At 33.8% G+C, this 27,751-nt stretch overlaps 1 protein-coding gene across 5 annotated transcripts in view; it reads left to right on the plus strand.

Moving 5' to 3' along the window:
* Positions 1-1,134: 1,134 nt before the first annotated feature.
* The window catches only part of LOC110110423 (protein CHAPERONE-LIKE PROTEIN OF POR1, chloroplastic), a 29,382-nt gene continuing 2,765 nt past the window's right edge, over positions 1,135-27,751 (plus strand). Inside the window, exons 1-4 of one of the 5 annotated variants that reach the window (XM_020841898.2) lie at positions 1,135-1,369; positions 13,332-13,457; positions 13,543-13,651; positions 22,174-22,618. In XM_020841898.2, the coding sequence (XP_020697557.1) occupies positions 13,407-13,457; positions 13,543-13,651; positions 22,174-22,618 (605 nt within the window). In that variant the 5' untranslated portion in view covers positions 1,135-1,369; positions 13,332-13,406. Of the gene's footprint in view, positions 1,370-13,282; positions 13,458-13,542; positions 13,652-22,173; positions 22,619-27,751 lie in introns of those variants that run through there. The other 4 variants (XM_020841897.2, XM_028692951.1, XM_020841899.2 and 1 more) reach the window with 4 other exon arrangements.

The following is a 27,751-nucleotide window of genomic DNA, read 5'->3' on the forward strand; positions in this document are numbered from 1 at the left end:
GTTTACCTTGTGATAATTAAAGGAAGGAGTAGTGAAAAATCCTTAGAGGATATTTCATGGGGTTGATATAGGTCCTTTATTAATGAACCATTATACATTGGTTTACTTATTTTTATTTTCAGTACTTTTACTTCAATGTTCTATGATGAGATTTAAAAATATGGTGAACTATATTTATTTGTGTTGTGAGATCGGGGAAAAGCTTTTGAATGATCATATATATATATATATATGCTCTCTTGCTTCTCTTTTAAAAGAAAAGTCCTTTAAATTTTTGTATTAAAAAAAGAAAATTTTTTGGCACTCGCTCTTGATTCCTTGAATTAGTTCTCATATATGCAATTCATCACACATAAATATATTGATAAAAAGTAGAAAATGAATTAAATTGTATCTTCGTTTGGGTTATAACCAATTTATTGTGTATGGAGGAGTTGATGCCAATGGTTTGTGGGCTCGCGAGAAGCACATCAAAAGAAATAGAATAACCTCATAAAGCATGCATAGTTAGTGCATATGTCATTCAAGGTGACAATGAACTTATAGCATACTTTGATGGATTACAAGAATTTTTTAGTGATGAAATTTCCCTTTTTAGAGAAAAAATTGAGGAAAGAGAAAAGGATGAGGATATGAAGTTGGTTGAAGAGTGAAAATGATGGCAAGGTGAAGAAGATCATGAGGAACAATGTAATCGTTGTAGAATATTAAAAAAATAAGAGAAATGTTAAGAAAAAGAGAGATGAAGAAAGACAGAGAAAGAGAGATGGAGCTAAGTATACTAACTTTTGAGAAAAAAAGAGGATGAAGAGGAGGAAGAACAAAGGCGCCAGAATGAATATAAATACTGAAAAGAGTATTTCATGATTTTTTGAAAAGAAAAGGGATGAATGTTTTTTTATATAATTTTTTTTAAGCCAAGACATTTGTAATAAAAAAAATACAATGTTACATCAGAAATTTAATTTGGAGGTCAACAATGCTTTGCCTAGTTCAAATTGATTCAAATCCTATTTTTGACTCATTTACTAAAAGTGTCCTTTAAATGTTAAGTTGGCTCAATTTCAATTCAGGCTCACTCGAACCATTAATCCATTTTAACATACTAATTTTTACGAACTAATTTGTGTTAAATAAAAATAAAGAAGCCAGAAAACCTATGGGACCTGCCGCCATCTCCTCCGCTGTTGCTTAGCTCCCACTCCCCATCTCCTTCGCCTAGCTTCACTTCCGGCTGCGGCCTCTGCTGCTCCTGCCGTGGTACTTAAAGGAGAAGCCAAAACATATCGTCGAAGAAGGTGAGAAGAAGAAAAAAGGAGAACATACGAAGTTGACCAAAAACCCTATTTTTAAATTGCGGATTGCGAAGGTTTTCTCTTGCCCTTGCGCATTCTTATCCGTTTCAACTTTACCATCTCTCTAACGTTACTTACTTTCTGACTATGTTTTTCTCGTTGCTTGAAACGATTCAAAGAAGAAAGGATGTATGTTGAGTTCGAAAACCATCGTTTTTAGTTATTATATACACCCATTGTTTCTCTATTCATGGCGGCATTGATGGCATTCTGAGCTTGATGTAATCGTTTTTTTTTTTCGTTTTAGTATCCATTTTTAATTTTATGCGGGAATCCTGGTTTTTGTGAATTTTGTTGCTGTGGTGCAAGAACAAGTTTGATGAATTTGTATGAATTGAAAATTCGATTTGATGATTCAATATGCCAAAAGTAGTTGTTGGAGTTTATGAGGGTTAGTTTCGATTGCTAAGGGTAATTTCAATCTTTAATAGTGATTCTAGGACTTGTAATTTTTTATACTAAGGAAAAAAATTCTTTTTAGTTTTTATATCCAGCTTTTGGGTTTGATAGATGATATTGTTTATCAAGTTTCAAATGGATAACCTAAGCAAAGCTTTAACTGTTTAATATTTTTGTTGATAGCCGAACCAAAGTGAGATTTTATAGTTGAACTTCCAATTCTGAGCTTTTTCTTATATCTCTGTATTTTGATAACAGGTTATGTGGGTCAAATTTCGTACCATCTTAAACAGTAGTTTGGAAAATGGAAAAGTTACTTAGTACTTCGCAAGGTGTTATAATCTCTCTTAACAAATAAGTCAAATTTAATAGAACGGAATGGTTTTGTTTGTTACTGTTTTTCAATGGTTTTCGGACTGAACAAGCTGAATGGATAGGTAGTTATAGGAGAAAGATAAAACAACGATGTATAGCAATTACAGCACAAATTGGCACTAGGATTAAACTCCTACTCATATAAATGAGGTAAAACATGAAATGCAGATTCTTTTTGTTTCATTGGATGGATTCCAGATCATGATATGTAGAGATGTCATCAAATGAATTCTAAAGTAAATGAAATCTAGAAGGCATGTTGGCTTTCATCCAATTAATTTCTCATCAAAGAGCAATTTCTTCTTTAAGTGGTGTTTCCTATGTGGCATTTGCTCATCCAAGGTTTGTGTGTGTTTCCTATGTGGCATTTGCTCTCTTTTTGCTCTCACAACAAAGCGGAGAAGCCTGTACATACGCTGTTTCACCTCCCCAGTGCGGTAGAGAACTATGACTCTTTTATAGGTAGAGAACCTCAACTCTATTTTCACCCTCCTGGTAATGGTCAGAGAATCATAACTCTATTTTCACCTTCCTGGTGATGGTCAGAGAACCACGATCTTTGGTGAAGAACTTCTTCTCCGGAGCCACATAGAATCCAAACAGACGCTTATAGATACTAGAGAAAATTCTTGTTTGGAGCAACCTTGAAAATTCCCTCATAACTTCTCCCTCACAAAATCTCTCTCTCTTCTCTCACAAAGCTCTCCTTTTCTTCCTCAAGGCTCTCTCTCATGAAATCTCAACAACCAAAAAGATCTTCTAACAAGAGTATTAAAAAATTTTAAGTAGTGGGCATCAAGAAACCCTAATTTTCAAGAGACTTGTATTCTATTCGTACAGTATGATACACGTATCGTACAGTACGATCAGTGTAATTCAGACTCGTCCATCAAGATCGTTCAGACGAACTGTTCAACCTTTATAGCATTTCGTACAGTATGATCATAACATTGTATGGTACCAGCTGTGGAAATTCCTTCTGTTCGTTTGGGACGATCCTTGAAATGGGCAACTTCGTACACTGTCGATTGTCCGAGACCGTGGACATCATACAATACAATCAGTACAAAAATCATGAATTTCTTTTGGTACGATATCTGGGACGACCAATTTCATACACGGGTGATTGTACAGTACGAACTGTATCGTACAGTACAATTGATCATAATAATTGTCATTGATTTGATTGCCTGATATTGAGGGATTAATTAAGAAAGATTTTAATTGTGGCGTACAATATGAATCAAATCGTACTATACGATCATCACATAATTAGTATCTTCCTTAACCTTTGGCAGCTAAGGTTTTGACAAAGCACAACAAATTGTACAGTATGAATTAAAATCATACAGTACGAAATCAAAATCATACAATACGATATATTTTAAAAATATTCTCTCAAAAATATTTTTCTCTCTCCTCCTATGTGTAAGGTTGCTCAGTAATGATGTCCACACAATTACATGATACAACTCAAAAAAGGAAAAAATATACATAATAAAATGAAAATTGACTATAACCCCAGTCTATCCAGTCTTGAGCTGATCAGAATTGCAAGTGAACGGGGGACTGATTTTTTGAAACTTTAGTACACAAAAAAACAAAACAAAATATCACAGAAACATAAGAAAGCAGTAACAAACACAATAATGTTTGTTATCATTAAAATCACAGTGCTTGAATCAGGTTTGCAATAATCTCCCCCTTTTTGATGATGACAAACATTGTTGTTTTTGGATTTTCAAAAAGTTACTTTCCTCTAAACTTTCTCTTAGATGAAAATCAATTGTAAGAAAAAGGAGTGTAAATTTTTTTTTATTTTAAATAATATTCAAACAACAACAACAACAAACCAGAAAATATTACTCCCCCTTTTGACATAAAAAAAAGAGGAAAAATAGCAGGAAGAAAAAACAGAAAACCGAAACAAGATACATAAAACAAACAGACTCAAAACAACTAACAATTCAAGGTAAATAAAAAAAAACATTACTATGAGAACTCTTGTGTGCTTTCTCCAAAGTGTAATAAATTTATTCAACAAACAGAAAAGACCAAATAAGATAAGTGTTGACTTTATTGCAACTAAAGGATTTTGATTCTAGAGTTTGCATACCTAGCTTAACATCTTCACAGGCTAAAATCCTTTTGTTTAAACAAAAATCTAATTCAAGAATTACAATTAGAACGAGAAACTTAAACTTTTTAGATTGATCACATGAAATATATCGAATAGAATATTACTGTAAAAGTGATTAATAAAGAACCAAGATTTTTCAAAATCAAGTATTAAACATAATATGAAACACAAGAATTTCTAAGATTTAATGATTTACTAGAAAGAAAAGCTAATTTAAGTTGAGCTCATTTTGTGTCACTTTTATCAGCTTTCGGCGTATATTACACATCTTTTGTTTTTGATACACGTAGTGCATCTTTTACTTTTGGCATCATTGTGTATCTTTTGATCTTCAGCTCATTTTGTGCCTCTTTTGAATTTTTTGCAAATTGCTTCTTTTCTAAATATTTAATAATCTTAATTGTAAAGATTATCTTCTAAATAGAGGAGAAGAGTAACTCGCTCTCTTATACAGGGAGAAATAATCTACAAAACAAACCCAGTATTTCTAATATGAATAAATAACTTGATTTATGAAAAATAATGAATCTCATTTATCAAATTATAGAATATATTTATGATATTAAAAAAATGCAGTAGAATGAAAATGTTTTTATTTCAATCTCAACTCTAATTCGATTTAGATTTTCAAGTTCACAAAAGGAATTAACATGTAAAGGAAATAAGAAAGAATATGTCGATTCATGAATTTTTATCTTTTTAGTTTTAATCATGTTAGCAATTTCTTATCTAACCTTAAGTAAGAATAGAAGTAATTTTATTACAACCAGAAAATAACATTGCAGTAAGAGTTCATTCATACAATACGATATAAGTCGTATAGTATGTTTTAGTTCTTACAATACGAGTACAATTCATACAATATGATCAATAGAAACAGCATGTTACTTGATTGAAAATTTCTCAAGCAAAGTGCATAGAAAACAACCTAACATTAAAAGAAATACAAGAACCTACTTGAAAGAAAAATAAATACCACTTGAAAGTGAAGAAATAAACACTAAGTAATATATATATATATATATATATATATATATAATTTAAAAGGATAATGACATAAGAGGTGATAGAAAGAAAAATGCGATACAGAAACAAAACAACGTAATACAAAAGGAAAACATAGACATAAAAAGAAAAGTACAACACGAATAGACTAGAATAGAGGTGGATTATGATGAGAAGGTGGCTATAGAGGTGGTTGGAAGAATTGGCTAAAGCTATCATATTGCTGCTGGATAGAGGTGAACTGCTGTTGGATATTTCCAAATTGCTCCGTGAACAAACCCATATCATTATCATGTTAGGTTTGCTGTTGATCCATGCGAGTCTCAAGTCTGTCAAATCGTTGAATCAACTCCTCGTATGGGTAGTGGTGAGGAGGTGGTGCAAGTGCAGGATCAGCTGTAGGATCAACATCTCTTTCTTCATCAAATAGTGGGTCTTCTGGATCCTGTTCCCTATGAAAAAACATACGGAAGGAGGCATCCGAGAAGAAGATTGGAGTGCGGTCAGGAGCAAGATATATGATGTTGTATTTTTTATCTAAGATATACCCAATCACATGTCCTAGAGCGATGTTTTGCTTTCTTCTAGTGGCTGTGAGTCAAATAGAAGTGAAGTTTTGGATGTAATCAATTAGCATTTGAACTTCATCCATTTAGGTGTTTGACATTATAAAGTAGGTGACAATTGATAGTAGAGGAGTGATGTTTATCCGGTCTCTAGCTTTAGGGATGATAGATATTCTCAGAACGTGCTAGATAACCTTGACATTTTGATTTAAAGTGTGAACCAAGGGTTGGTGGTAGTTAAGAGCAGCATTTCTTAGCAGGAGATTTACAACACTCCAGTCAAAATCGAATCCGGAGGCCATAGCAAGGGGTCTGTTTCCTTGGGTGTTTAATTGAAGATGGATTTCTATGTCCTCCTTGGTTATTATAACATTCTGACAACAAACACAGGAAGACATAACAGTGGCATCCCCACTTATCCTAAGATTTGTAAGAAACTCGTATATGATTTCAGAGTGGAAAGGATAGACCAAAGTCAAAAGAAATTGAAGTGCAATGAAATTAAAGAGATCCATTACTGGAAAGTTTAAGTCATGTTGAATAAGAAGCCTAGAAAGAGTGATCTTGGCTTATATGTATTTGTGGTAGGCAGCTTTATCAGAAACCGTCAGAAAGAGATCGTTGGTAGGGTTACGAGATTAGGAAGCACCCTGGGTTTGGCGACTACACTTTTTATCGCCAGCCATTGCACAGATTGGGATTGCGAGAAAGAGGATTAGAAGGATTGTGTGAAGAATTTGAATGAATTGGGACTTTCTGAATAGAATTCCAATGGATCATACAGTACGATCGTGAGCAATTAATTCGGCCAGAAGATCAGTCAAAAAGTTTCTCTGATCGTACAGTACAATCAGACATCGTATGGGACGATTATAGACTAGGAGATTGTCCCGAGGACTCAGGCAGTACGACCTTTGACCTAAAGGTTTGTACAGTACGAACATGTGTTCGTACAGTACGATCAATAATAAATGTCGTACCAACCGAAATGAATTCATCCCAATCTAGATTGACATGTGGATGGTCCATACGAACAGGTGTTTGTACAATACAATTGTCAATCATAGATTCAATCTGGTTCATTCATTGAGTCAAGGGAAGCAGTGTTGTGCATATCATACTGTGCTAAGGTGGTTCGTACAGTACGATAGATGAATATTTTTTGTTTGTGTGATGATCAAGACAAAATCATAAAGAACGATAACAATAAAATCAAAAGAACAAAAATAAAATCATCAATAAAAACAAATTAAGGACTAAAAAGAAAAATTAAGTCAAGTCTTAAATAAACAAAAATACAAGACAAAACACAGTTTGAGAAGCTCATGAATGACTGATTTCAAGTGATAAGAAATAATATCGAGCCCAAAAATCACATGCTCCCACTGAGTATTTTGTGAGAGCCATAAAATCCAAAGATCATGGAAGAACCATTTTGGGAGCCCAAGTGAGCTTGGGTCCCTTCTTGAATTTGGATGAATCATCAGAATGCATGCCATGTTGTGTTTGATGCAACTTTGGTTTCCACATCAAGTGTCTTTTATGACAAATAGTGTAAGTGTGACTAATGTGTCCTAACATGCCACATGAATAACATCTAACATCAGGAAAAGAGTTAACTAACCTATGATAGTTATGATTTCTATTCCTAGGTTTATGAGATGCATGACATGGTGAGTGCTTACGAACAGGTTTATTTTGAAGAGCCTTTACTTTTCCTAACAAAATTTCATTAGCACTTTCAAGATTAAATATTTCAATTTTTAAAGAGTGCTCACTAAGGTCTAAAATGTTAACATATGCTTCTAACTCTTTAAATGATTTTTTCTAAATAAAGATGCAATGTCTTCAAAGAATCATATATTTCAGATAAAGCACTATATTTCTTATTCAATTCATCAAACTCATCCAGTAAAGTCATATGATCTTTATCTAAATCAGAACCATCTTTTTTGAGCATTTCATTTTTTTTTGTAGAACTGAGCATTCAATTTTCAAGCTAGCGTGCTTCTTTTTCAGTTTTTTGTATGAATCATGAATCTTTTCTGAAACATCAAGTATTTCATCATATGAAAGTTGATATACCTCATCTTGATCAGACTGATCAAGATAGCTGTTTGTCATTACGCATATAATTCTTATCTTTGCTCCATTGCTGATGATTCTTTTGCTTTTTCTTTAGAAATCTTCTGAACTGTCGAGTCATCAGTGCAATTTCTTCCTCTCCTCCATTAGAGGAACTGTCTGAATCATTAGCCTTTAAGTTTACAGTTTTCTCCTTCTTTCTTTCTCTTGCATCAAGCTGTTTTTGGCTTACTTCTTGCTTGTAGGCAATGGGCGATCCTAGTAAGTTATCAATAGAATAAACATTCAAATTATTGGATTCGGTAATAACAATAATTTTTGCATCGTAGGAAGAAGGTAAACAACGCATAACTTATTTACTTTTTCAGAATTTGATAATTCTTTACCTAAAACATGCAGGGATAAGATGATTTGTGTAAACATAGTATACATTTCAGATATAGATTCACTAGGTTTCATGCAAAAGAGTTCATATTCATGGAGCAAAAAATTTAACCTAGATTATTTCACTTGACTTGTTCCTTCGTAAGTAATACATAATCTATCCCAAATTTCTTTACTTGTAGTACAAGTAGATACACGCATATAATCTTCAGATTTCAAAGTGTAAAAGAAACAATTTTTACATTTAGCATTCAGTTGGGCTAAATCTCTACCATCAGTACTCCATTCAGAAAAAGGTATTTCAATTTTAATGCCGTTTACTAAACGTGAAGATGCAGAATATCATTCTTGAACTAATATCCACATGCGATAATCAATTGATTGCAAGAAAGTAGACATGCGAATTTTCAAAAGATTAAAAGAAATATTATCAAATAGAGGTGATCGTGTGATTGAATATCCTTCCGCAGCATTACTATTTCCAAAGTTAGCCATTGATTGCTTTTCAAAAATTTTTAAAACTTTGTTTTTGAATTCCGCTCTGATACCACTTGAAAGTTTGTGAGGGTTGTGAAACCTTAAAGAATTAGCCCAATACTGGAGGTGAATTGGTTATTTTAAAAATTCTTTAGTGAAAAAAAACTTCTTTAAAACTTTTCAAACCTATATACGATAATAGATACAATATATACGAAAAAAGTAAATTTCACAACAACGAAATAACACAGATTTTTCAACCACACATATAATTGCAAAAAATAAAGTCTAGAAAATTATCAGAATGAGCACACTAGAATTTATAATGGTTCGATCAACTTGACGTATGTCCACTCCTTGGAGACTTCCTCTCAAAGTATTGCACTAAACAGTACTGACTCTCCTTTTGCTCCCACAGCAAGGTAGAGAAGCCTGTACAGACGTTGTTTCACCTCCCCTGTGCGACAGAGAGTCATGACTCTTTTACAGGCAGAGAAACTTAACTCTATTTTCTCCATTTTGGTAATAGTTTGAGAACCACAACTCTATTTTCACCCTCCTGGTGATGGTCAGAGAACCACGGTCTTTGCTAAAAAACCTCTTCTCCAGAGCCATAGAGAATACAGGCAGATGCTTGTAGATACTAGGCAAAATTCTTGCTTGGAGCAACCTTGTGAATCCCCTCACAACTTTTTCCTTACAAAATCTCTCTCTTCCTCGCAAAGTTCTCCTTTTCTCCCTCATGGCTCTCTCCTGAAGTCTCAAAAACCAAAAAGATCTTATATTAGGAGTATTAGAAAACCTTAAGTAGTAGGCTTCAAGAAACCCTAATTTTCAAGAGATCATTCTTCTATTTGTACAATACGATAAACATATCGTACAATATAATCAGTGTAATTAAGACTCGTCCAGCAAGATCGTTCAGATCAACTGTTCAACCTTTATAGCATTTCGTACAGTACGATCAAAACATCGTACGGTATGAACTGTAGAAATTCCTTCTATTCGTTTGGGATGATCTTTGGGACGGCCAACTTCATGCACTGTCGATCGTCCAGGACTGTAGACATCGTACAATACGATCAATACAAAAATAATGAATTTCTGTTGGTATGATATCTAGGACGACCAATTTCATACACGGGTAATCATACAGTACGAACTATATCGTACAGTACGAACTATATCTTACAGTACGATCTATCACAATAATTTTTCATGATTTGATTGCCTGATATAGAGGGGTTAATTAAGAAATATTTAAATTAAGGCGTACAATACGAACCAAATCGTAATGCACGATCAACACATAATTAGTATCTTCCTTAACCTCGACGGTTAGGGTTTTGACAGAGCAGAGAAAATCATACATTACGAATTAAAATCGTACAGTACGAAGCAAGGTCGTACAGTACGAAACCAAAATCGTACAGTACTATGTACTTAAAAAAAAAAAAACTCTCAAAAAAATATTTTTCTCTCTCCCCTGTTGGTATGCAAGGTTGCTCAACAATGATATCTACCCAAGTAATTGATACAACTCAAGAAAGGAAAAAATACAGAATAAAATGAAAACCGACTGTAACCCTAGTTTATCCAGTCTTGAGCTGATCAAAATTGCAAGTGAACGGTGAACTGATTTTCTGAAACGTTAGTACACACAAAAACAAAATAAAATATCACATAAATAGGAGAAGCAGTAACAGACACAATAATTTTTGTTATTATCAAAATCACAGTCCTTAAATCAGATTTGCAATAATTAATACTATTATTTAATAAAAGAATTATAAAACTTACCGGAATAAGACGTTGCCTCAAAATGCCTTGAGGCATACGCCTCATTTGAAAAAGGCGTAAGCCTCACTGACACTAGTGAGGCTTAAGCCTTGAGGCTCTCATTGTGCTCCTCAATTCAAGGCGTGCACTTCAAACAATTTTTTAAACCATGATTTATAGAGAAGATATTTTTGTGACTCAAACCTGAGACCTTCAAATTATGTTAAAGGAAACTTAACACATACTCTAGGTATGCCCTGAACAATTACTTTCTTTACAAAATTATTGTGTGCTAAAAAGATCATGGCTTTATAGAAAGAGTTTTACGTCCTAATTTTGTATGAAGATATAAATGAAAGAGAACAAATATATGAGAAATGAAGTAAAGAACATCGAACTATCTCTTATAGGTTGAGTTGCGATAAAAAATCATATCTTAATTTGTCCTTTGTATGCTTCAAAATTTTATGCAGCTCATATAACATATGATGGTTGATGCAATAGAATGTTCTTGGGGTGATGATGCGAAGATGATATTGAATCAAATCCTCTAAGAAATACTAAAATTATTCAACACATTGTTTTCTTTATTTTTGAAAGAATTATTTCAATATATACTCTAATATAATATGGATGTGTATATTCATTTTAGCTACTATTAAAGATGAATTTTGAACTTCAGTTTGATAACGACATATAACATCAATATTGGTGATGCTATGTATCGACATTGGCTTTGCCATTAGAATAATTTGATATGACCTATTGCTGAGACAAAAGCTACATGAGTATAGTAGACCTCAAAGGGGAGAGAGACTTCCTATTGGAAGTCGAGGCAAAAGTTAGATTATAGAAGACTCCAAGAAATACTTAATGATGGCGATAGAGAGTGTGCTAGCACTATATGTATCTAGAAGTTCTATATAGCTTTTAAAATAAAAGTTCTTATTTGTCCACTTTTTGAATGTATGCTTATTCTTTCATTAGTATACAAACTTGGCTAATATTCACAGTCAATTTATTGGAAATAAAGAACTTTTCATTTTCATATAAGAGCAATTCAGATCTGCGAGGACTTACTCTCTAGGGGAGACCAAGTTTTTTAGATGTCTTTGAGATATATTTGAAATTTAAAAGTCTTGCTAGAAATTTAGTATGCCATAGTTAAATTTTGAGTTAGCAACACAATATTGTCCCTAGTTGGAATATAATGACCTTGATTCCTTAGTTGATAAGGGTTTTTTTTTGAAGCTTATACCTTTAAATATTTTAGCTGAATAAAAATAATGGATCTTTAGAGGCTTAAGCCTTATGATATTAAGAGTTAGCATATTTTTTTGATATGAATATAGATTGTGTACCTTATAAGGCTTCTACTCTCTTAATGTTTTTGGAGAACCAAGTAAGGGTTTTCCTTTAGAGGTTATTAACCTTTTAAAAATTTTGTATAATCGAAGAATCTTGTACTTTATGAGACTTTTAATTTTTTGAGGGTTTTGGAGAATAGGAGAAGCCCATGCCTTAGTGAGATTTTTAGCTTTCTTATGGATAATCAATGAAACTTATACCTTCAGAGGCTTTTAGCCTTATGAGGTTTTTTGAAAAACTTAAAAACTGGTACTTTATAAGCCTTTTTGGCTTCTAAGATTTTTAAAGAATTGAGGAAACTTGTAGCCTGTGGGGCTTTTAGCCTTTTGAGGCTTTTGGAGAACTGCAAAATTTGTACTTTCTGAGGCTATGTTCTTGAAAAATCGAAGAAACATGTACCTCCTAAGGCATTTAGCTTTTTGAGATTTTTGGATGAATGGAGACTCTGTTAATTACTTGCTCTTATGGAGTCTTTCAACTGAAAAACCTATTTATTACTAGTTTCTTTTTGAGGCTACTTTTTGAGCATGCCTTCTAGTGTTTGCGAGTGGAGAACTTATCTGCCACTTTCCCTCATAGGATATTGTTATTGAGGACCATGCCTACTATTAACTTTCCAGTGAGGCTATCGCATGAGCATGACTTCAATGAGATTTTGTTAAATGTAATATTATTTATAATAAAAAACTTTATTGATAATTTAAATGGAAACTTACTTGAAAGATTAATCTTTATCTTCAATTGAAGTTAAGATATAAATTATTTTAAAAATTTTAACAAGATAAGCAGCCCATTTTTTTTGGGTTGCTTCAATGATAGAATCTTCCAATGTATAAGGGCAAGTAGGTACACTCTTATTTAATACTTTCAATAATTTCCTGTCCCCCTAATCTTTTGCGGTTCATTAATGCTTTACCATTTTTTTTCATTTGTCAAGGATCATTAAAAAGCTGCTAGACCATTTGAAAATTTTTCTATTCTCACGCTCTGAACCTTAAGGCTGTGCTTTTACAGTTGGTTCATAAGAATCAAACAACCATGTTGTTGACCCTATAATAATTTTATAGTGTACATTTTATTTATGGGCGAGAATTAATTGATTAGCATTTCTACATCAAAGTAGTTTTCAACAGCCAACCTATAGGCCTATGTTTCCAAAATTATTTTTCTTACCATTAAATGTTTTTGTTTTCCAAAAATAGGTATATTGTAATTACTTATTTGCTCTTGCTTTTGACAAAAAGAATAACTTTTTTTAATTAAGAATTATTAAAAGCATTTCTAATCTAAATTACTTTTTAAAATTTGTCTTAGTTTTCTTTCTTGAATTCCTCTATCTGCCTATATAGGTGCTGTTTGGATGTACTTCATGATGTCCATTTCTGGTTTGACATGTAGTCCTTCAAGGTTTTCTTGTTGTACGGCATGTGTTACTTGCCCAAGTTCAGCATGTAGTCTAGCTCTATCATCAATATGCAAAGAAACATTGAGGGAGAAAATGAGGTTTTTATCCATGACAAACAGGTAGAGGCATTTAAACTATAATATCACTTTTTTCTTTATTTTCCTTCTCAATATAAATGCTGTTCCCGAATATTTATCATATTAGTGCAGGAAGCATAAAACTGTTCCACTCCGGAGAGGTTTAATCATGAAAAATGGCAGGATAAAGAAAGAAATATATGCCTCATTTGGTGATATGGCTGATAATTCTTCTGGTATTTCATTTTACATACTTTCTTTTCGGTCTTAATATTGTGATTTCTTTTATTTGTTGGCTGGTGGTGACATATGCATATATCCTTGTTATTGACAAGGTAGTTTTGATGTAAATAAATTCATGATTATACTTAGTAGCTAGAAATTGTAAAGGTGCAGCCATGCTAAATTGATTGTTTGATCTCTAAAGGGCTTTTTTTGTATATTGAAATGAATATTGTAATAATTGAAGAGCTTCATACTGTTAAGTTGGTGTCAGTGTACGCTTAAAACTGTAGGAAGATGATCTCTTAGTGTATGCTTCTCACAGCTAGTTTTATGGCTTCTGAGAGGCACAAGGTGAATTGTAGTGGGCTACCTGTCAATCATGGAGGGCTTGGGTATTTTGGTGAGGCCAGTGAGAAAGGTGCTTTTATGAGTATGGCTCTTAGACGCTCGTTTAATAAGAGAAGGCTGTGGCTCTCACAGGGAAAGGGATGTTTGAAGTAGTTTTTTTTTTTTGGAAGGGATTTGAATCGTTCCCATCTATTGGGAAGACTGAGGCCACTGGAGCTATTTGAAAAAATTAATAAAAATAGTGGTGGCAGAAAAGGCACAAGGAAGGTGAACTATGGTGGCTGAAGAGGCACAAGTAGAAGTAGTGGAGCCACTATTTTTTATAGTCATACAGGTCATTTTATGGTGGCTGAAGAGGCACAAGGTGAATTGTGGTGAATTGGTGACTTGCGTGTTTTGATGAGGCTGGGAAGGAAGGTGCTCTTATGATTATGGTTCTTAGGAGTTTGGTCAACGAAAGTGTCACACCTCATTTTGATCCCCTATAGTCAATTTAGAGTATAACAGAGATGGAAAATCTGAACTGACCTATCTCTTATTATTTCCCATTATAAAATACTTTTATCAGGACCAAGTGAATAGGAAATTGTCAATCCAAACTCTTCCAAAATTTCATATTTTTCAAAAGTTAAGACTAGAATCAATAATTCATAACTAGAAACATATTCAAACACATCAAGTAAAATACAAAATTTTACTAAACTTTCAAATAATATTTACATACCAAAAAGCATCTGTACAGCTTTTACTTTGACCTCTATGTACACCTAAAATGTATATATATACCCAAAAGGGGAAGTCAACCGTCCCTGTCTAATGCCTCACTGGATCATTCTCCTTTTCTGCAGTACAACTACTGCTAATGAGCTAGAGCTCAATAAAATACATAAGTAAATGTATAAGAAATAATTAACATGTTTGCAATTAATTGAAAATATATGAAATTTCTATAATAGACATAAGATGTACATAATATCATTTTCTATTATATTCACAGTTCAACACTTTTATGCAAGTCCTATGATGACTATTGGCTTTTGCACATTTACAACTTTATAATTCAAGATTAGGTCCACATTACCAACTTTTAGAATTGAAGCTGCTCTATCATTCAAGGTTGGGTATGGATTCCCAACTTTTAAAATTTCGAGAGTAGGTTTATTCCGTCAGGTTTTTCATCTTTACTTGTGCGGGTCTACCCCCCATATATGACTTATCTAACCTTTTCATAACAATCATAATAAAAATATGCTATTGCAATATTTGTTTGATGAATATTTAACCAACTATAGAATGAAATTGGAATTAATGTCATCAAAATCATATACAATTATATAAAGTTTTTCTATTTCATATACCATAATTTGGATCTCTCCTTGCTAGGAATTGGTTTTCCTAAACTCAGTCTTCTTTTCCTTTTGTACATCACTTCCACCAAATATCTTCTCTTTCAACCTAAAATTTCTCTCCTGAATTCAGCAAGTAGCCACATCATAATTCAGCCAACAGCTTTTTTTCTCTCAACTTTTTTACTGGCTCTAGCAACAACCACCAAAAATCCTTTCCTTACTCTTAGTTCTCTAGCTGAATTTAACGATCAACAGCTGATTTTAATAACTGCAATAAATTTCACTAATGAATTCAACAAACAGCAATTGCAGCGGCCCATTACCTCTTTTTTTTTCTTAAATTTAACGAACAACAAACTGATTTCAATCAAACTAATTTCAGCTAACTTTTATTTAAGCAAATAATAGTAATATTATATTTTCTCCCTCTCAAAATTATTGAACTGATTTCAACATACAACAAAATTTCAAACATTTTATTTTCAACCCTTACCTCTTTACTCTCCCTTGTTGGCATCTTCCCCCCACAACCAATGGTTGTCTCCGCTCCAGCCCTTTCCAGCTCTCCTGCTTGCGGCCAGCCACTCAACTCCAAGTAACAAAACAACGGGAGGGAATTTCACTCCACTAAATATTAAATACATAAACTTAATTCCCTAATACTTATTAGTTGATCCTAACCGTTTATTACCCTCTCCAGTAATCATTCCACTCCATGTTTATCTACGTGGAAAGGCTACATTGAAAGCTGTTAATTAAACTGTTAATTATATACTTATAGGTATAAATGAATATATCTATTCTTAGGCTTATATTTTAGGTAAGATTCTATATATCAAAAAACTTGAAATTAAAATAGACTTTAATAAAAATAACTTTGACGTTTTACGGAGGAATAGTAAACTAGGTATATTTTGAGGAAAACTTCATGCTAAATTTTGTTTACTTTTTTTAAAATTTTTGGGTATTTTAGAAAGAAAAGCTGTAGTTCTCATAGAGAGAGAGAGAGAGAGAGAAAAAGAGAGGGGGATGTTTGTAGTACTTTTTTTTTTTTAAGTTTTACAAGGGATTTGAACCCTCTCCATCTATTTGGGAGGTCTAGGGAAATACCACATGTACTGTGGTGGATACCTTTCAATTATTGGTGCCTTAGTTGATTTAGAGAATCTATAAAGAGAAATTCTGGAAAATTCACTAGATTGTCAAAAATACATATTACAAGTACTAAAGATTTGGTGTCACATTTATTCTTTAAACCCCTATTTATAGGCTTGGGTCAACTCTCAGCGTTATAGGAATTGCTACACAAAATAAGATTTAACTAATTCTTGCTTTGAGTAAGGCATAAATTATGTTGCTACAACAACATCAAGCCTTTGTCCCACTCCGTGGGGTCAGCTACATGAATCATTTTTCGCCATTGTCTTGTTAAAAGTCAAATTCTCATTTAAATCTAATAAAGAAAGATCATTTCTAATTTTTTCTAACCAAGTATTTTTAGGTCTACCTCTACCTTTCTTAATGTAAGTAAAATCTAAAACCTCAACTTTTCTAACCGGGTCATTGGAAGACCTCCGTTTAATGTGAGCAAACCATCTAAGGTGACTCTCTCTGATCTTATCTTCCACTAGAGCTACTTCAACCTTTTCACGTATATGCTCATTTTGTATCATATCTCTAAGGGTAAAGCCACTCATCCACCTAAGCATCCTCATCTCTGTAACACTTAACTTAGCATTATGCTTCTCTTTTAATGGCCAACATTCGGTACCATAAAGCATTACAGGTTTCACCACCATCTTATTAAATTTTCCGTTAAGTTTGAGGGGGACTTTTCTATTTCACAAGAAGCCCGATGCATTCCTCCACTTTAACCATCCAACTTGAATTCTATTGATAATATTCCCATCTATTTCACCATCACTATGAATAATAGATCAAAGATATCTAAAACGTATACTCTTATTAATGACTTGATCACCCAAAGTCACAATCCCCTCGTTGGGTCTATTGCTACTAAAATTACACTTCATATATTCAGTTTTAGATCTACTCAAGCAAAAACCTTTGGACTCTAAGGTTGACCTCCATAATTCAAGTTTAGCTACAACTCCCTCTTTAGTCTTATCAACAAGAAGAATATCATCAACAAAAAATATAAACCAGAGTACATCCTCTTGCAAATGTCGAGTGAGAACATCCATGAATAAAGAAAAAAGATTGGGCTTAAGGATGATCCTTGAAAACTTAAATTGTGTAGCTAAAAACATAAAAAATATATATTGAATATGATAGTTCTCTGATCAACCTTGAGGTGGAACTCTTGGATGACTTAACTGAGAAAGATAGCATTAGATGAGTAGCCTTGAAATATTGTTTTTTTGTAACTAGCTTTGGACGTGTTTTTATTGTTGATTTCCTTTGGTAGGAAGTTTTGACAAGCTTAAATGGAGTTGGGGCGACTTTGCTAGAGCATCCTTGAATGAATTCCTCGTAATCGGATTTGCAAGCAAAGTTTGCTGTAATTTTGGCAACTTAGTGGAAATTCATTGTGATTTTGGTGACTTTACAATGATCGGCTAATTTAGGATGACTCTAAAGTGTTCAATATGAACCCATTGAAGTTGGTTCCTTTAATTCGATAGATTAGTCATGATGTTGATTTGTGTGACATTTGGATGTACATTAAGTTTCATGATTCTCTTGTAGATTAATAAATAACTTGAAAAAAAAAAAGGAAGTTGCATATTTTTTTATTAATAAATGAAGAATAAGGTAATTGAAATTTATTATCCTGAGAAGCTATCACATAAAAAAATGATGTTGATTTAATCGGTAGTATGTGTCCGCATCATAGCAAGCCTATAAATATGGGCATTTGGTTGTCATTTAAAAACCACTATGTTCTATCATCCTCCTGAATCCTACTTTGCAACTTGATTCTCATCATGATGACCAATATTCTAGTTGAAGCGAGTCGGACATTAGATGATCGTATAACTCTTGTCAATTACACAAATTCTCAAAATGAACCCACAAATCCTTCATTGAGTTAGCAAACGGCCAAGTTGGAGATATCTCAAATAAAGTTGATAGTTGAGCCAACTCATTGTATTACTTCGATAAATAAACTAGTGATTTTTTATAAATAATTAATAATGATTCTTTAGAAAGAATTATTAACTTTTCAGAATGATCCATCAAATAAACCAATGATTCCTTCCAACCCATTGTAAAAGGCTTTGTTTTCTATGAAAAGCATTGAATAAATCTTTCTTTTTGATATGTTGTTTGTATATCTATCTTATAACATTTTGCATTAATAATATATAGTGATGATTATTTCTGAAAGCTATTCAGCTGAATTGTTATATTGATTAACTAATACTTAAAGATATGAATGCCAAAAAATAGTTTTTATATAACTCTCTCAAGTCTTATTTGGCCTTTTCTCTTTGATGCATCTTAGGCAAGCTGTCACCTTGGATGGACCTTAGCTTTTGCTAGAGATTTTGTTTTCTCAGTGTAATTATCTAGACTTGCCATTTAGAAAGGATTGTTCTCTACTCAATGGATATTATTCGAAAGGGTGGAGTACAAGTTTTGTGGATTGACTTTGTGCTTAAAGGATACAAAAAGACTTATTTGCAAATGCCTGATTTTGGCCAAGTTGGATGATTTGAATTTACCCGACTTAGTCTTGAATACTAAAAAAATGAATTTTGGTTCAAAATAAGAAATTAAATATTTGTTAAATAAGTAGAATTAATCCAAAAGATTATTGAAATTTCTACTTTCTCAAGTTCATTAGTTCTCTTTCTTCTTATAGTAAAACTCAAACTTAGAGTCAAGCATAAAATGTGATTTTGTTAAGCACATGCTGTTGATATATATGGGGCCTTAGCTCTTATGTAGAGCCTAATCTTGCAACCTTTAAATTTAACTTTAATCCGATATCACTCTTATACCAAATGTAAGTTTGTCTATATTTTACCTCATTAATTGAGTACTAATTTAGAAAATAAGTATCTCTAATATTGATTTAAGTCAAAAATATGTCAACTCTCTAACTTGAAGTTGTTCAATTTGAAGTTTGAAAATTGATTCTTTAATTTCTCTTTTATTTTTAGATCTAACTTTTTGATAATTTTTCTAATACATCCTTTTCCTTTTATTATTTTTTAATTTTTAATGAAAAGAAAAAGTCTTTTAGGAGAATAACGAGTTCATAAAATTCCTTGAGTTTCACCTTGTCGAGTTGAACTCTTTATTGGATGACTTTAATTTTTGGATGAATTGATCTCTCTCCTAGATGACTTCAAATGTTGGATGAGTTTAACTCTACCTTAAAAGACTTCAATTTTGGATGAGTTGAACTCTCCTTTGAAAAACTTCAATTCTTGACTGAGTTAAACTCTCCCTTAGATGACTTCAAATCATGGATGAGTTAAACTCTCATGACTAAAATTTTTACATGAGTTGAACTCCCTTTTGGACGACTCTAATTTTAAAATGAGTTGAACTCTTCTTTGGATGACTTCATTTCTTGGATATATTGAACTCTTTTTTAGATGAGTTAAACTCTCTCTTTGATGACTTCAAAATTTGGATGAGTTGTATCTCTTTTGAATGATTTTAATTCTTGGATAAGTTAAACTCTTATTTAGTTGATTTCAAATATTGGATGAGTTTAACTCTCTCTAGGATGAATTCAAATCTTGATGAGTTGAATATTCCCTTAGATGAATTTAATTCTTGGATGAGTTAAATATGGAGGGATGAGTTCTCTGAGTTCTTGCTGAATTCCAATAATGAGTTTCTCGAGTATTTGCCAAATTCCAAGAATGAGTTTCTTGAGTTTGCTGAATTCCTTGGACTAGTTATTTGTTATAATAGAGATTTGATTTTTAATGTCTAATATTTTTCTCTATTTTATTTCTCCAATGCTTGCAATGCTTGATTTTTGGTCCGTGGTATCAATCCACACCCACGACACCTTTTAAGATGTTGGATCCAAATTTGGCCATATTGACCTCTGAATCTTAGTGACAATAATGCACAACAATAGATGAGAAACATTAGCTAGATAAAGAGTGAATCTAGGGAATCTAGAGAGAAGCTATGGGGAGTTCATTAGATTGTTAAAAGTACATATTACGAGTACCAAAGATCTAGTGTAATACTCATTTTTGACCTTCTATATGCTTGGTTTAAGGTTTAGTGCTAGAAGAATAACTACATGAAATAAGATTTAACTACTTGCTTTGAGTAAGACAAAATAGGTAGCTAAAAACATAGAAAATACATTATGAATTTAATAGAGAAATTGTTTCTTGCTTTGACTAGCCTTGCGGTGGAACTCTTGTACGACTACTCCTCATAGATAGCATTAGATGAATAGCCTTGAGGTTTTGTACTTGGTGATTAGATTTGGGTGAGATGAGGATGCTTAGGTGGCTGAGTGGCTTCACTTTTAGAAATAAAATGTGAAATTAGTTACGTGAAAAAGGTTGGAGTAGCTCTAGGGTAGATAAGATTAGATAGAGACTTAGATGGTTCGGGCACATAAAATATCAACTTTTTGATGACCTGGTTATGAGAGTAGATGTATTAGATTTAGCTTATGTTAAGAAAGGTAGATACAAACCTAAAAAGATTTGTTTAGAAAATATTATAAATAAATTTTTTTATTAGATTTAAATGAGAATTTGAATCTTAACAGGACACAATAGAGAAGAATGATTCATGTAGCCGACCCACGTAGTAGGATAAAGGCTTGATGATGATGATGATGTTGTTGTATTAGATCTGGCCGAGTACTCTTATTGGCGAATTGCTTTGGTAGGAGGCTTCAACAAGTTCAAATAGAGTTGGGATGACTTAGCTTGAGTATCTTTAAATGAATAGATCTAATTGGCTTCTCAAGTCGAATTTGTTGTAATTGTGGCAACTTAAGGGTGAATTCACTATGATTTTGGTGAGTTTAATATGACTCTGGTGGGTTCAAAGTGAATCTGACGAATTCACAATGACTATGTGAGTTCACCCTAGAGTTCTGTATTAACTTGGCGGCTTCAGTAGATTGGTTCCTTTAATTTGACCAACTAGTCCTAACATATGTGTGTGACATCTGGATGTACAATTGACATACTGGAAGTCGTTACTTAAAAATAGGGTTGTGAACTATTTATCCAGTTTAAATGAGTTCTAAGGGCAACGGATTCTTCTTTTTACTATAGCTGTGGCTATCAATTCTAAAATTCAATCCAAATAGAATTGGTTGAAACATGATGAGATTTCTATGCTTTTTGATGCATGCTGAGATATTCATTTATCGACGGAAGTACACTAAATATATGCCTACCGTGACATGAACTCACTCTCACGGAAAGACATAGTAAAGTTTTTTCTCTCTAATAGGTTGTCATTTTCATTATCTGGTTCATGGCTATAAGCTTTTAAGTATACTACACGGTAATTTGAACAAATAGATACACTCAAACAAATATCTACCAAGTACAACAATCTCTTATCAAGAAGGTTGCTGGTTGAAATCCCCCAACTCAACAACATTTTTGTTTCTTCAATAATTATATGCTAGATGTACATAATTTTCGAACCTTTATTGACATACGCATGAGAACCTCAAAAATCTGTTTTTCATTTATTTTGCTTTGAAAAGACATATAATTTGCTTCACCAAAATCGGCAGTTGAATCACATGAGTATTCATTTATAGTTTATTAATTCCATGCCTACAGCTCCTTTTCTTAAAACATTTGACCTTTCAATGACTGAGCTTTGATCATTTTTTACCTTCAACAACCATTGATCAGGCGTCTTCCCAAGGATTCGCATTAAAGATCCATATAAACGGCTTGGTATCAGTAAAGAGGCTTCTGAAGAGGAGATTCAGGCAGCAAGGAACTTTCTGATTAACAAATATGCTGGACACAAACCAAGTGTTGATGCAATTGAATCAGCTCATGATAAAATAATTATGCAGAGCTTTTATGATAGGAAAAATCCTAAGATTAACATTAAGAAAAAAGTAAGGGAAGTTACTCAGTCACGATATGTCAAGGCTATAACTAACAGGTTTCAGACACCAGCAACAAGCATCATTCTAAAGACAAGCATTGCATTTATCGTACTTGGAGTATTGACTGTTCTATTTCCCACAGAAGAAGGGCCTACACTTCAAGTAGCCATTTCTTTTATATTATCCATATATTTCATACATGAAAGGCTTAGGAGCCGAATTAAAGCTTGCTTATATGGGTATGTCGCTTATTCGTTCAGTATTCTGTCTTTTAATTGCAATACATGTAATCTCTTTGTTATGAAGTAGCAAAAATATTTCATTGCAGCATCTCTATTCCAGATTTTATTTATTATACACCAGTCACATGTTGGATGGATGAAGTGGAGGAATGTATCGGGCTTGTTATGTGATAGAAAAGCACCACTCAAATTTAAAGGAAAATTATATAAAATGGTGGTTAGACCTGCAATGCTGTATGGCGCAGAATGTTGGCCATTAAAAGAGAAGCATAATATTAATTTAAGTGTTGTAGAGATGAGGATGCTTAGGTGGATGAGTTGTTTTACTCTTAGAGACATGATACGAAATGAGCATATACATGGAAATGTTGAAGTAGCTTCAGTGGCAAATAAGATTAGAGTGAGTCGCCTTAGATGGTTTGGTCTCATAAAACGGCGGCCTTCCAATGACCCGGTTAGGAGAGTAGATGTATTAGATTTAACCTATGTTAAGAAAGGAAGAGGTAAACCTATAAAGATTTGGTTAGAAAATATTAGAAATGACGTTTCTTTATTAGATCTAAATGAGAATTTGACTCTTAATTGCACACAATGGAGAAAAATGATTCATGTTGCCGACCCCGCGTAGTGTTATAAAGGTTTGATGTTTTATAGATTTGTACACCAGTCACATGTTGACTTAATTTAATTCAGTTCGTCTAAATGCATGACCTCCATATTATTGCGTTATGCATTGGAACTTGGAAAGGCCATGATGTAGTGGTTAAGATACTTCCAGAGTGATTTGGAGGTCCCAAGCTTGACTCATGGAACAATATCTTTGCGTATGTACGTAGGGGTAAAACTACAGGCATCAATCCTCCACAAAACCTGCATTAGGTATGCTCTTTTTATGCATTGGAACTTGGAACTGTATTGTATTTTGGTTGTGTTTGAAAGAGCATATTGAGGATATTTGACCAATGTCAAGCTAAATGTAAAAATAGGAAATCAAATGTTTAAGAATTGGGAATGTTAGGATCGATATATGTTTTTAAAATAGATGAAGTGCCCGTAATTGTATTAGTGGAAGTGTGCAAGCAGCAAATATGGATAATAATTTAGTCGAGAATTGACTCAGATGATGAAAGGGAGTGAGAAGCAATTGTAAGTTGGCGTATAGAATTCAAAACCTAGCAATGTTAGAAGAAACAGGACTTATTTAGAATTGAAATAGTACTTTTAAACCCATTTTGATTCACACCAAGCGACCCCCATATTACTCACCCATTTAACTGCATTCTTTGCGTGAGAACAAAGAAAATTACTCGTTATTTATTTTGGTATTTTTGGGCATAAGATCAATTGTTTTGAGAATCTTCACTCTTTAGAATTAGCTAATTAGCTACATTACAACACTAAGCTTTTATTGATGGAGAAGGATTCTGATAGGAAAATCTTGAAGTTCTCAAGAATTTTCAAGCAATCTTTTGAAAATAGCGAGAATTCTCCACAAAATCTGGAAAACAGTAGATAATTTGTATTATTTGATGAATTAGAAACGCAAAAATACCAAGATACAATTGATCCTCTATTCGAGAGGCGGATCTATCTCCCAAATCTCTAGATGCCGCTAGAGCCCAAAAACCTATGAGATCTCAAATTTCAGCCAAATTCAAGATGCTCTAACCCTAAAAAAACAAACTATTTAATACATACAATTTAGAAGGAAATATGTAAACAGTCCCTACATTCAAATTTCCCTTCTAAGCTTCTTCCAAAACCTTCCTAATCTACTCTTTTGGACGGGCAGTTTATGCGGCTTGTACAAGAGGCGGAGGAGTTCCGCCTCTGTTACGCGTGAGCCAGTCCTGTCTTGACCGGCTGGATCGGTCCAATAGACTGGTCTAATAATACTCCCCTCCTAAAGACCCACCTTATTCACAAGGTGGAAATATGACACCCTCTTCTTTTCCCTTCTCATCACAAATAGTAAGAACCTGAAAAGTTCGGTCCTTACATCTATGCCTCGGTGTATACCTCTTCTCACATCTGAAATAGAACTTGTTACCCTCTTCTCCTGTAATTTCATTTATGTGAGCTTCTTGATGTTGTCCCCAGGTCTTCCTCCTGCAGTATTTTCCTTTGAAGTCTCCCGAGGAGTATTTGGTGTTGGCTCCTTGGATATCAATAAGGTGGTGGTCATCTTGTATGAGCCTCCTGAGCTGCTGCCTCCTATTTCTCTCTTCAAGTGCCTCTGATCCTCCACCAATTGAGGTAACTCCATGGCATCTCCCAAGTCACGATGCCTCATTACTCTAATCGCGGCCCAAATATCTAGTATCAGTCCCTTCATGAAATTCCCCTCTAACACTACTCAGAAAGGCGGTCCAATCGGCTAGCAAGGTACTCGAACCTCTCCTGGTAGTCTACCATTGAACCATCCTGTGTCAGGGCGAAGAATGGCTCGTAGAAGTCTCCTCCCTTGTTGATTCGGAAACGTTCTACCAAACAATCCTTGAACTCCCTCTAACTCCGTATGGGTTGTCGCATTTCCCTCCATTGGTATCAAGCCAAAGCCTTCCTTTCCAAGCATAGGCTAGCTGCCATCATTGTCTCCTCCTCTGTTAACCCATTAACGGTGAAATATCTTTTAACCTTGTACATCCACCCGTGCGCATCCCCTCAAAAATTGACATCTTTAGTTTCCTCACTCTCGGATCTCCTTCTGTTCCCTCAGTTCCCTCCATAATTTTTCATTCCCCAAGGGGTTGGTTCTTTCCAAGTAGCTCAGTCATCCCTTCTACGCTCATACCAAAACCTTTCATCAAATTCCTACCTCCTTTCAAATTTATCATGCCTTGGATCATAATAAACCCCTCCTTTTAAATTAAGCCCCCCTTCGATTTTATTTAATTTCCTCTTTCCCTTTCAAAATCCGTCCCTTTCCTCTCAAATTCAGCACCCCTTCGTTCTTGCCTACCTCCTCATGGAGGTATTCTCTTTCTCTGTTTCGAGTCTCCACCTCCTGATCTTCCCTTTGCATTATTGGATTAGAGTTTTCCCCGCTTTCTGGGTTGTCGGAGGCTGCCCTCACCTTTGACCATGCCGTTTTGGATTGACCCTTGAGCAACTTCTTCAACTTCTCCCCCAGGCTGGAAAAATTTTCATCCATCTTGGATGGCTGATATTTGACTTTTGACATCTGAAAGTTAAGTGTGGAGATCTGAAATTTCAGTTTTCAATTGCCCGATCTCCCCTTCTAACACTTCTACCTTTCTTCCTGCCATGAGAACCTGTATTTAGGCTCTAATAGCAAAAGAACAACAAGTTTGACGCGAATTCTGGCCTCCAATCAGCAAAAAGCAACAAGATCAGATATGAAACTTAGCAAAATTCAGCGATGAAGACTTCTATTTCCGCCCAAGAAATTGATCTAATACCAATTTGATTGGAAATACTTGAAGATCTCAAGAATTTCCTAGCAATCTTTGGAAAACAATGAGAACTCTCCACAAAAATCCACACAAAACCCGGAAAGCAGTAGATAATTTGTATTATTTGATGAAATAGAAATGAAAAAATACTATGATACAATTGATTCTCTATTCGAGTGGAGGATCTATCTCTCCCAAATCTCTAGACGTTGCTAGAACACAAAAACCTAAGAGATCTAAAATTTTAGCCAAGTTCAAGATGCCCTAACCCTAGGTAAACAAACTATTTAATGCATACAATCTAAAAGGAAATCTCTAAACAGTCCATACATTCAAATTTCCCTTCTAAACTTCTCCTAAAAACTTCCTAATTTACTCTTTTGGATGGGTGGTTTGTGCAGCTTGCACAGGAGGTGGAGGAGTTTCGCCTCTGTTACGCATGAGTTAGTCCTGTATGAACCGGTTAGACCGGTCCAATGGACAGGTCTAACAGAATCTTAAGGCTTATTCTTTTTTTTTTTTGAAAGAAAGCAAATAATGCATTAATCAATAGAAAACTAGCAAAACTACAAAGTAGATTCCTCCTTCAAAAGATTAACAAATGAAGGAGGAATCTCATTTAAGCTAATGTCTTCCCAAGCAAAGTTAGAAATAAGAGCAAAGCTAGCACACATGTCAGCTAGCTTGTTATTGTTTCTATCTATACATTTGAATATAACAAAGTTAAAATCATTGAGAAAATGTAATTCTTCCTCACCTTTGAAACCGTCAGTCATTGCTTGTTGGAGAAAGGTGATAACATTTGAGTTATCACTCTCAATAATAACGCCTTTGAATTTGAACATCCAGTCTTTAATTGACTCTTTCAGGGATTTGATAGCAAGCAATTCCAATTGGTAGATATCCCAATGAATACAGGATTTCCCATAAGCCATCAAAAATCTGCCTCTATAGTCACGTACGACACCTCCCATTCCAGCTCTATAATTAGAGTTTAGAGATGCATCCACATTTATTTTGATCCAATCGGGTGGAGGAGGATGCCAAGTGTTAGACAGTCTAGAAGACTGATGAGCACCACACCTGTTCGAGCTTGAACTGCATACCAATTTTGAGATAGAAGAGTAGCTTATTGCATTTGCTGCAATAGTGGTAGAGCTTTCTTCCAGCCTATGATGAATAAGTTTGTTTCTTGCTTTCCAAGAAAGAAAAATGACATTGCAAAATAGATTACTAAGCAACACATTTTTATGAGCAATGATCTCCATCCAAGCACAACAGCTTTCCAAACTATCAAATAAAGGAATATTGAATCCCCATTTGTTTAATAAAGAGAACAAATCTCTTTGATACATTTGATAGTAATATGTTTTACATCTTCAACATCTTCACCACATCTCAGACAGATAACAGAATTCTGCAGCTTTCTTTTAGCAAGGAAATGAAAAGTTGGAATGGAATCTTTAAGTAATCTCCACCAAAAATTTTCAACACGAGGGGATAGTTTTCCTCTTTTGATCCACTTGACATAATTCGGTTCAGTTTGGCCATATTGCATATTATCAAATGCTAGACCTGATAAAGATTTCCCTGAGTTCTAGGAAATAAGCTCTCGGTAATCTTCTTGGGCTTGTTGATCAATAGGAATTTGGTTTATTAGCTGAACCAAATCCTTCCCAAAAAATTGAAGAAGTTCTTCCACATCCCATGCTCT

The sequence above is a fragment of the Dendrobium catenatum genome, unplaced genomic scaffold (assembly GCF_001605985.2).
Source record: "Dendrobium catenatum unplaced genomic scaffold, ASM160598v2 fragScaff_scaffold_199, whole genome shotgun sequence".
NCBI lineage: Eukaryota > Viridiplantae > Streptophyta > Magnoliopsida > Asparagales > Orchidaceae > Dendrobium > Dendrobium catenatum.